This window comes from Euleptes europaea, chromosome 11 (assembly GCF_029931775.1).
Source record: "Euleptes europaea isolate rEulEur1 chromosome 11, rEulEur1.hap1, whole genome shotgun sequence".
In the NCBI taxonomy this organism is placed as follows: Eukaryota; Metazoa; Chordata; class Lepidosauria; order Squamata; family Sphaerodactylidae; genus Euleptes; species Euleptes europaea.
This window is the reverse complement of record NC_079322.1, coordinates 20,125,156-20,137,213: the sequence shown is the minus strand read 5'-3', so window position 1 is coordinate 20,137,213 and position 12,058 is coordinate 20,125,156. Positions and strand designations below refer to the sequence as shown.

General features: G+C 41.0%; 1 protein-coding gene across 1 annotated transcript in view; it reads left to right on the top strand.

Moving 5' to 3' along the window:
• Window positions 1-12,058, top strand: part of SUGCT (succinyl-CoA:glutarate-CoA transferase) — a 352,798-nt gene that overhangs the window by 41,133 nt on the left and 299,607 nt on the right. Inside the window, exon 8 of the mRNA XM_056857041.1 lies at window positions 770-913. Within this exon, the coding sequence (XP_056713019.1) occupies window positions 770-913 (144 nt within the window). The remainder of the gene's footprint in view (window positions 1-769; window positions 914-12,058) is intronic.

Sequence of the window (12,058 nt, the reverse complement as noted above, 5' to 3'; positions counted from 1 at the left end):
TGAGTGTAAAACAGTGAAGCAAAGTACAGATTACCTTTTCCACAAAGCATTTGGCTCAGAATGCTACATCTTATCCCCCACCCCAGTGAAAGCCTTAAGTGTGTGTAAATGCATTTACTTACTTTCAGTCGTTGTTGCCCTTCTCTCTACCTCCCCTGTGTTCTCTCCTTTAATTTTTGAAATTTAGATTGAGTTTCATTGCATCTACTGAAATTGAATGGGCCCTTCTTTATTGTTTATTACACATACATAAATGTGCTTTAGTGCTATATGAACAAGTGTGTATGTGTGTACATGTGTGCCGATCTAATCGAATCCAATCTAATCTAATATGTGCCTGGAATCTCTTTTTGGAATTTTGTTGTTCAGCAATGGAATTGGCTGCCTAGGGAGGTGGTGAGCTCTTCCTCTCTGGCAGCCTTCAAGCAGCTGCTAGACAAACACTTGTCGGGGATGCTCTAGGCTGATCCTGCATTGAGCAGGGGGTTGGACTAGATGGCCTGTATGGCCCCTTCCAACTCTATGATTCTGTGTTTCTTTGATTCCTTTCTCAGAACTTATTCTGACAACTCTAACCACTGTAGTCATGACTGAAGCCACTGTTAGTACTCTGGGATGATGCAAGGAATAAAGTAGTCCTTTTCAGTTCTCGATATCATGTCATTGTCTGACATGGGATTATTAAGATCTTATTACAGTGTGCAGCACAGAGCATGGTACACAGTACTGAATGTCAATTCTTCTTTCCTCTCTTGTTCTCTTCTTTTAGGAAGGTGAGCCAGTTAGACCAGGAGTGGCTATGACCGATCTGGCTACGGGACTGTATACATATGGAGCAATTATGGCTGCACTTCTTCAGAGTCATAAAACAGGGAAGGGTATGCACGTGGACTGCAATTTACTGTCCTCTCAGGTAAGGGCTTACTTAGCTGTTTGAATCTTAATACAGAGGCTTGGATTGAAGTAGCGTAAGCAGTCAAGCTAAATGAAGGCAATTCCTCTGCCCCCCTTCTCCCAGCCTTCCGCATTTCTCCCCTCCCACAATTTTGGGTCAGTGGACTCCAAGGAATAGTATGTGATGCAAAGGGGGGGGTCTGTAGTGGGAGGGGAGATCAGCAGAAATTGACCTCTTCGCTACATGAATGGAAATGTTGTTCTGCTAGCAGAAGTGCTATTACACCAATGGTATTGCAACTTGCAATCCAACCAAAGATTCATTTTTGCGTTAATTGGTATACTTTGGTGCGTGTAGTGAACTTCAGCCAAGAGAAAAAATTTGCAATTGTCTGCAGGGTGATTAAAAACCAAAAAAAGAGAGAACATTTTAGCCTCGCCTATGGATTAACCGATAGCATATTTACATGGTGTAAAAGTATTGCATGAACTTTATGAAGTTTTTAAACCCATGCTATCAGACTACTAAGAGATGGGATTGTTGACCTATCCTGACCAGTCTATTAAAAATTATTTAATTAAGTTATACTAACCTGTAAGTAGGAATCATGATTGCCGCAACATGAATATCAGCAACTGAGCTATGCTCATGAAAGATACTTTTTATTATTTATTTTTGCCCTGCTTTTCAGCCAGATTGAATTCCAAAGTGGATATGAGTGGATGTGGTGGGGAGAGGCAGAGGAAGGTTTTGGTTGCTCACTCTTCTTCCTCCCTCCCCCTTTCCGTTTTGGCCTCATTCAGACATGATGACAAACAGGTTTGTCCATGACAGACACAGCTTAGCGTTATGTGTTCCCTCCCTCCTCTCCCTGTGAGCCTAGAGTGATTGAACTTTCCTGATCTGTGACATTCAAAGTGACTGAACAAATTGGAGTTTGTTTCTTCCCCAGAAACTGGGATTCTTTACAGGGGCTTAGTCGTGATTTTAGTCCCCACAACCCCCCTAGTTGTGGGGAGAAAACGGATTCCTGTTTCTCCAGGCACCTATGTTTGGATGCTGTGGAAAACTGGAAGTTTCAGTGAAGCCAGGGCTGCTTAATTCATGCTCCATGCAAGGGGAGGAAGCCTATGAGCACAGCAACCATGAGTGTTTGTGCTCATTACAGACGAACGTGTTTGTGTTTTCTGAGTGGGTCCATTAAGTTGCTCTTGCCATACCATGTTTTCATAATAAAACATGTAGGATACTGAGTCCTATGGAAGTTCATGAGATTCCAGAACTTAATTGTGTACAGAGGATTTCAGATAGTAGTACCTTGGTCACCTCACACTGGCAAAGGCCATGCTGAAGGGTCAACAAGGCATGGGAAAGCGTTACCTCAAGATGCCCTTTAGCAGCAACCAATAAAATTAATTTCCATGTGGAATTTTTAAGAAAAAAGACAATTATAGAGGATTCAGAGCTGTGATCCTCAGCGAGAGGGAGAAGTATGGGTTTTGGTGGTGGGAACATCTGGGGGGGAGACCCTATGTGAGTGGTAGGGGAAGGGGACAGAGGCACCCAACAGGCTTGTACCACTTCAAGGGATGCCTGGTTGAAAATGCCCCACACGACCAGTATTGCTTGCCCCCTGGGATCGGTTCCATGCCCAGAGAGGACAGCTGCATTGAGAGGGAACAGCACACTTCAGGATGAGTTGGAAAGGAGAAAGTATGGCGTGGTGAACAGTCTGTGGAAACTAAGGGGTCAGGTAGAGTGTTTATCTTTCCATTACATTTCCAATTGTCTCTGGTTATTTAGGAGATTGAGGAGATAGCTCTTTCCTATCATTGTTGGTTTGTGAAAGTTACATTTTCAGAGAAATAAAGTACAGGGGTGGGGAGAGGAAGAGAAGCCCAAATTGCGGGCAGAAAGGTACTGGCTGGATATTGGTGTGTGTGTGTGGGGAACTTACAGAAAGAGTTGTTCGACAGTGGAATCAGCTAGCTAGGGAGATGTTGAGCTCCCCGTCACTGGCATTCTTTAAGCAGAGACTGGACAAACACTTGTCAGGGATGCTGTAGGCTGATTCTACATTGAGCAGGGGGTTGGACTAGATGGCCTGTATGGCCCCTTCCAATTTTATGATTCTATGACCTGTTAAAATAATTAAGCCACTATGAGCCTACAGAGATAGAGCAAGGTAAGAAATAAAATAAAATAGTCTCGCTTTCTCTGGAATGTTCTTCTGGACTATTCAGTGGATGCATTAACAATATTTTCAGAGGGTGGCCATGTTGGTCTGCATTAGAACAGCTACATTCGAATCCAGTAGCATCTTAGAGACCAACAAGATTTTGGGGGTATAAGCTTTTGAGAGTCTAAGCTCCCTTCATCAGATACGTCAGTATCTGACAAAGGGAGCTTTGACTCTGTTAAGAATATTCTGTCACAATTTGAAAGTTCTAGCATTTTAAGTTTCACTGGAGCACCCTGTGTGATCCTTACGAGCAGTCACAGTATTCCATGATGTTTTGCACGTCTCCTTAATATTATTAGTTAATTGTAAGTATGTAAACGTGAATGGCAATCTAGCTGTCAAAGGAAAAGATTTGTCTAGAGTAAAGAATCAACTGCTAATTTTAACTGCATTTTGCAAAGGTAATAAACTCTAATGTCAGCTTTCAAAAACATCTGTAAGAGCCACTGCTCTGTAAGATTTTTGTGATTATGCAGCTTTAGCAAACCAAACCATGGCTGAATAGTAGCTGATTACTAATTAGGGCCAATACCTTACCCACAAAAAAGAATGAAATTAAGATCCTTTTTAGAAAAAGGTCCATCCTAAGTCAAAAGCTATGGGTTTCCAAGGGGCAACAGCATTACATGGTCTCTTGATTATGAACTTTTACCCTTTGACTTAAAGTTCCTTTGAAACCTTTTGCTAGTACTTGATTTAGGATAGTGAGCTCCTTTTAGAGCCAGCATCTAAACAATAATCTTTAGATGATGGTAAATAAGAAGGAAGCGGTTTCTGGACTTGTTTCCAATTATAAACCGATCGATGTCTTCTGTTGTGGCCTGAAAATATCTCTTGGAAGTTTTTTTTTTTTTTTACATCAATCCTGCATTTGATTATAACCAGTTGAGGAACCAACAAACAAAACCAAAAAAAGACCCAAGCTATCCTAAACTCCTGTAACAAATTAGTTTGCCCTCGCCTGACATTAAGCAAGAAATCTTATGCTTCCATAAAATACAATCCATGTTCAGAGGCAGTGTATATTGGAATACCAGTTGTTAGAGGGCAATTATTTCTTGCCTGACATCTGGAGGCAACTAGTTGGATCCAGTGGAAAATAACATAGTGGTCAAGGCAGTTGTTACGTTCTCAGGTAATTTTGTCTTTAAGGTGCCACTGGACTCTTTGATACTTTGCCACGCCTATGAGATTTTAACTGTATTGTGCATTTTCTCAAACTCTACAAACAGAAGGTTCTGGCCTTCATCCATACTCCTAACTTCATGTGCCCTGTAAATGCTTACTTTATAATTTTCAAGCAGTAGATTTCTCCATTAGCCCCGTGTTACAGGCAAGTTGCCTTTTAAAACTCAGGTGAGTGTTGGAAGAACAGGTTTCCTCGGGAGGTGGTAAGTGCTCCTTCCCTGGAGGGTTTTAAGCAGAGGCTGGATGGCCATCTGTCAGCAATGCTGATTCTATGACCTTAGGCAGTTCATGAGAGGGAGGACAACTTGGCCATCTTCTGGGCATGGAGTAGGGGTCACTGGGGGTGTGGGGAGGAGGTAGTTGGGAAATTCCTGCATTGTGCAGGGGGTTGGACTAGATGACCTTGGTGGTCCCTTCCAACTCTATGATTCTATGAAGTTTGCAGTGCAGCATGGGATTTCCAAGAGAAAAAAGTCCAAAAGTGCTGGGCATGCACAGGCCCTTGGTGCACACAAAGGAAATCTTGGGATTGTGGCCTGTGGTTAGTATTGTTTGTGTTACATGATTTCTGCTAAGCCTCTTCTGCTTCTAATTATTGAATCTCAACAAGTTTACATTGTTAAAAATATATGTAGTATCTTCTTTTAGTTATACAGTAACCCTGGGGAGTTCTTACAGTTTACAGTACGTTTATTACCCTTACTAAGAACTTCATTGGTGTATATTAGAACTGTCAGCTGGCGAAAGATATTTTATCTGATTAGAAATCTGTCTGGCAAGCAATTCATCAGGGTTTCAGTTTGTGTGTACACACACACACAAACACACACACACACACACTCTATAACCCCCAAAGATGATAGTTTTTCGTGTTTTAACAAAAGTAAAATAAAGTTATTTGCAACGTTTATAAACAAATCTCTTTTTCTTAAACATTCTTTTCCTCCATCAGCCTTTTGCCTTATTTCTTTTCTACTAAATGTTTCCTCTTTTACATTGGAAAACTCTGTGCTCCACAAAGGAAATTTGCAGTGTACATACAAACAGACGCAACTGTAATAGATCACGATGGGTAGTCATGTTAGTCTGTCAACAGCAGTGGAGAAGAGCAAGAGTCCAGTAGCACCTTAACGACTAACAAAATTTATTGCAGGGTATATTCTATCTATGCCCTGACCTGGATGGCCCAGGCTAGCCTGATCTCGTCAAATCTCGGAAGCTAAGCAGGGTCAGCCCTGGTTAGTATTTGGATGGGAGACCACCAAGGAATACCCGGGTTGTTGTGTAGAGGAAGGCACTGGCAAACCACCTCTGTTAGTCTCTTGCCATGAAAACCCCAAAAAGGGTCGCCATACGTCGGCTGCGACTTGACGGCACTTTACACACACACACACACACACACACACACACACACACACACACACACACATTCTATCTATATCTGAAGAAGTGAGACATAGCTCACAAAAGCTCATTCCCTGTCAGAAATTGTGTTAGTCTTTAAGGTGCTACTGAACTCTTGCTCTTTTCTACACACAACTCTGAGTACATTCTAGTCCTTTTACTTACCTTTCTACATATTTGTCCACACATATGGATTTTTGCAGATGAACCTATGGATTGGATCCTACCAGCTATTCTGCTGGTGCAACAGGTAGGAAGGGTTTCTGTTGACGCCCCCACCCCTCAAAGGCTACAGTAGAAATTGTGAGACCTCTGTGAACAAAAGTCATGCAGAACAGGGGGCTGCAATGAGGAGGGGAATTGAGTGAGATCACCCCTCTTCCTTCTTGTGCTGGGAGAACAGCTGTAGAATACAACCTTTAAAATCCCTGCAAAACGCATTCCTTTCTTGTTCTTTCTCCCATCCACATGTGCAAAGGTATGCTTTAAGAAATAATAACAAGACATGACTCTCAGCTGTGTGAGTAATCTGGGCAATCCTTGGAAACAAAAATCCCCCCCCCATCCAATAAGATAAAATGTAAAGTTATTGATTTATATTTTGCAACATTTAAGTGGAACATTTTGCAGAAAGAAGCCCAGGGAATGCCAACAACTATAATTCAATTATATCTTTCCAACTGAAGAATGTCTTGGCAAGGACGGAATTGAAAATTAAGGCTTGAAAGGAGCGTGACAATCTTTTTTGTCTTTGTTGCTGATAATTTGAGGCTTTGGCGAGAGAGATGTCACTGGGAAATGCCGTGGAGATATTTTGACTTTGGATGCACAGACAGTTAATATTTATTCAGTTATCTCCCAAAATCAAATGGAGTCTTAGATGACACTTTTCTTTGAGCAGTGCTGTCGTTTGACATCTGTATAGTTGAACCTGTATTTGTTCAGAAGACAACACAAAGTGTTCAAAGGCATGGAAATAGGGGTTGAACAGTGGGTGTTCATCAGTGCCGCAAAGATGTAAAGCTGAATTTCTCACTTTCAAAAAAGCATGTTCTATTTCATATATTTCACTTGCCTCCAGAGATAATTTTTGTGTTACCCCACAGCTCAACGGGACAAAAACTGCTTAATAATAGGCCACTTTCAAGTGCCTTTTTAGCTATAAAACGACTTTATGTTCATTCAGCTAACACAATGTAAGACTGCCTTGAATGTTTTGTAGTTCCTTGATCTCTCTCCCTGTATGTCTGTAGTGTGAAGCACCATACTGTGGCATAGACAGTTGAAAGTAAATTTGTCTTTAGAAATACTTCTGAAATGTTTCTCTTTAAAGGTGTTCAGGTTAAAGTGAAGGTTCATTGGTCTTTGGTGATGTTTAACTGTTGGAAGACATCGCCAGATTAATGGAAATACTGTAAGCTAAATTCCTGCACTGATAAAGACAGATGCTGTGGAAATGCTGACCACAAATTTTTCTTAAGTTCACCACTGAGCTAGAGTATGAAAACATGCATTGCTTCTTTATTTTGGTTTTAAGCTGAAAGTCTTCTTTGATGTCCCCTACATATTATACAATTTCTTTTAGACTGCAGTTATAAGCCGTTCCCTGGGAGCCAGTGATATTGGTGTGGGTGCTTAATAAATGATTTACTAACACACATGTATAGCCAAATGCAGATGTTGCTGCAGTAACATAAACTGGAACTTTAACCATTTGTAAATTTCAGCAGCAATCTTGCAGTGTTTAAATCAGCTACAAACTGGCAAGGAAAAGTACCACACATAGCTGCACGTGATAAAGAAGATGCATCTAAGTTAAACATTCAAAATTTAACCTCAGTATCACATTATTAAGGGTGGCATTCTGAGCTCTGGATATAATCCAAGAATATCATACAATAAAAATGGTTCCTGTCCTCTTTGTGCAATTGAAGCAATATTGTAGAACTCTGGTCAGCAACTAGTTTTAAGGACAGAGGGTGTGGAGCATGGGGAGAGTAGTGCGGAGATGGCAGAGGCTCCAAAGGGGGCAAATCAAGGAGGGGTCAAAAAGGACTATGGGCCAGATGGGAAAGCATCTTACAAGGGAGTGGGAGAAAGATTAGAGAAGGACTTGTTACTGAGGACGCAGGACTTTGAGGCAAGGACTCAAGAGGAAGTAAGGGACTTTCCAGGGGTTTTGGGAAGAAGGAAGCAATTACTGGAGTCCCGTGGCTGTGGGTACTGGAAAGGCACGGAGGTCTAGGGGATCCCCAAATGGGGGCTCAGCAGTATATCTGTTTGTGTGGGCAGCCAGTGAGGAACTAGGGAGGGAGTTCCTAGTTTGCAGAGTGGGACCCCTGGTCTGAGGCTACCCAATCTGTGACAGCTATGCTAAGAATCACATGGCCTGCATATACAAAAAGATGTGGAACAGGAGCTGTGGTATGGAAGGGAATTGGGTGAGGTTGAGTGGAAAAGCTGGCTGGATCCAACCCTTGGTCTTTCAAGAGGGCATAGGAAGAACACTAGACAGTCATCATCATTTTTATTTGTATCTCGCCCTCCCCCAGCTAACCAGGCTCAGGGCAGGGAACATCATATAGAACATAATAGTTACAATTGAATAAAATAAGTACAATCCGATAAACAGCTAATTTAAAAATTCAGAAATCCAATCCTACCTTGATGGCACCAAAAATCTCCACATATAGGGAGGATGTTATCTCGGGTGGTCATGGTGTCAATGACAAGAAAATGGCCTATGTAATATTATTCACAACTCATATTGCACACCTTTTGTTTTGGAGATGGGTGGTTTACACTTCTGTTGATGGAATCAATCTGGTTACTATAATTGTGCTTTTTGAACGAGCTTCTTGAAAAGCTGTCCCTCTTTGCTGTTCCCCTCTGGTACCTCATTTCTTGTTACCCTGGCGGATTTTTGGTTTCAGCCAAGTGGAGTTTTCTGCAATGTGATGCTGTGCTTTCATATTGCACTGGTGTTACCAGGTACATAGGCCTGTGTGTGTGTCACTTGGTTATCTTTTGTGATCACACAAAAGATTTCAAATGTACATGTGTGTTCTCTTCACTGAATTGAGAGTCAGGAAAACGTAGACAGATGTGATGATACATATTTACAGCAGGTAGATTTGTCTTCGCCAGTGAATGAATGCTGAGATTGTATCGTTGTGGAACATCTGTTTTAATGTCTAAAGGCCACCCTTGTGGGGTTTTTGCTTGAAACGGAAATACAACATGCCTCGTAGGCTTTAAACAAAACAGTGCAACCTGCAGACTAAATAACATTTAGTAATGAGATGTGTTATTTTGTCTTCTCTCCTGAAAGACTGCAAAGCATTTGGACACACTGATGATTTTCAGTGCTCTCTTTTGGCACTATGGCAGGAGGCAGCTAGCGGCTAGAGGACTGGGCTCTCGAATCTAGTCATGAGGAACACATGTGCTAAAGAGCAACAAGGGTTACTTTCACAACTGTTTTTCTCATAGAAAATAGAAGGCTTCGATCCAGTAGTATCAGACTAGGTTCTGGGAGATCTACTCTGCCACAGAAACTTGCTGGGTGACCTTGGGCCAGTCACACACATCCTCAGCCTGACTTACCTCACAGGTTATTGTGAGGATAAAATGCAGGAAAGGAGTGACGTAAGCCATTTTGGGTCCTCATTGAGAGGAAAGGAAAGGCATAAATGAAGTCAATAAATCAGTAGATAATTTCCCTGCGTCTCAATTTTTATTGCAATGAAGTTCAAACTGCCTTGTGCTATCTTTAAGAAATGCTTTGCTGCATCTGTCCATCTTCCGGTTAATTCCTGCATGTTTGCTAAGAAATGACAGGTGCTAAAAGAGAATTCTGGTGCAATTTATGGTGTATTCTCAGTTTGCATGGGGGGTACAGCCTGGACAGTTTGTTGGGGCTACTGTAGCTGTTGACTGATATAAGATGAGGATACCCTGAAATATTTTAATGTAGCTGCGTTTTGTAGAGGTAATGGTGCAATCCTATAGATAGTTACTCCAATTTAAACCCATTGATTTCAGTGTGCTTTGACTGGAACAACTCTGCATAGGATTGCACTATACGTTTGGTAATGGTGGAGTAAGTTGTTCTTTGGGGGCTTATTTGTCCCTGGTTGCATTCTGCAGGACAGTTTTTAAAGCACAGCTTTAGAATAACATAAACCTATGCTTCATTACGCTTACAAGGAGGCAATATGTCCCACCTTGCTAGAAATATAAGTCCCTACAGCCTCTCACGTCCCATGATGCTTAGGAGCAGGTGTGAATGCTTCAGGCTGAGCTACAGTCGAGCATAAAAATACTTAAAATCAGGATTTCTCAGCATTGTAGATGGCAAGCAGCAGAGACAATAGAGCAATAAAAAAGTGTGGACTTGCATTTGCAGCTGACCGCTGAGCGCATCACAGAGCTAGCTGGAAAATATTTTTTAGCAATTTTCAGTCTTAAATGTAAAAGCTGGGTGACCAGAGACAGAGCTTAATAATACTATCAGTACAGCCTAGCCTGATGAACAGAGAAACAAATATTAGGAAAACATTGTAACTTGCATCATCACATTTCTGTTTGGATTTCTTCCTTAATGCTGAACTGTTCGTTCAGAATTAAATGTTTGAAGAGATGGATTTCAAACCTTGATGTTTAAGAGTTAACTGAGTTTTCAGCACTTCATGTAGGTCTTCAGCTAAATAAACAAAATAGTCATAACTTACAAAATGCTCACGTTAATAGCCATCAAAGATCAAACATGTTGCAACTTCTATCTTTGTCTGGGGTCACTTTAACAAAATTCTCTAAATGCAACTATTCCTATACAAAAATACATTGAAAACCATATAAATGATACATACAGAACTGATATATCAGAAATACAAGTACAGTATCCCAGGTTGTTCTGAAAAAACTCAACTCGAAAAACACTCTAACAAAAATCCACAAGTCACAAGTAATGTCGCTAAGCTCTGTGCTTTTGTACATAAAGTTTGCTGCAGGTATAATGATAAAAATGCTAAATGAATTTAAATTTTAAATTTCATATTCACATTTTTACTGTATTTTACTGTATTTTATTTTTAGTTTTACAGATTTATTTATTGACTATTGCTATTGGAATATAAATGGCTAAACTGTTTTACTATTATCATGAATTAGTCCCTTGGTGTTGTCCTTTCAAAAATGTTTTTCATCTTCACTTTTATATTTATATAAAAGTTTTTATATTCATGAATATGTATTTTCTGATCAATGACTGTAATAACAATAAAAGTAAAAGTACAGGTACAGTATCAATGTTTTACTGGATGATGCCCAGCCAGTCATTCTTTATAGGCTTTCCCCAATAAATAATAATAATAATAATCCAGTATCACTGGATAAGGTAGCTTTTTTGAGGGTACCATCAAGTCCCAGCTGTAGGGTTTTCAAGGCAAGAGACATTTGGAAGTGGTTTGGCATTGCCTGCCTCAGCATTATGACCCTGGTGTTCCTTGCGGTTGCCCATCCAAATACTAACCAGGGCTGATCATGCTTAGCTTCTGAGATCTGATGAGATCAGGCTAGCCTGGGGCTATCCAAGTCAGGGTAAGGTATCTTTAGGGGGGGGAAATATTTTATAATACCCATATCAATTAGATTATTGGAAGAAGACATCCTCAGAAGACAAAAACTTTGAGAGATTCACAAATCTACAAAGTCTCAAATAAGTCTGCACATTACTAAAAAATAGCTTATGAGCCAAGTGAAACTGGCCATGTTCCGTGAAAGATCTCAGTGCTCCCTGTGGCTCAGTGGTAGAGCCTCTGCTTGGCATGCAGAAGGACCAGAGTTCAATCCCCAGCATCTCCAGTTAAAGGGACTAGGCAAGTAGGTGATGTGAGTGACTTCTGCCTGAGACCCTGGAGAGCTGCTGCCGGTCAGAGTAGACAATACTGACTTTGATGGACCAAGGGTCTGATTCAGTATAAGGCAGCTTCATGTGTTCATGTGAGATACTTGAAAAATGCCTGGGAGGCAAGTGAATGAGCAAGGAAAGACATCTAGTGAGATGCTAGGAATCTAGACAGATCAGTCTAGCTGTTGCCCAGGAAGAAACCCAGGCTTGATCTGGACGTATTTATAGTCAGGCTAATAGGCCACGTGGATGAAACAGAGCCATGCCTGGGAGGAGAATACTGCTCCTGTTTACTCAGCATGGCTTGCACAAGAGGTTTGAACCCAAGCTTATCCTGCAAACACAACTTCTGATGGTGACTCCAGTGACAGGCATGTTAACAATTCTTTTATAGAAGGTTTTTGGAAATGCTCCTATT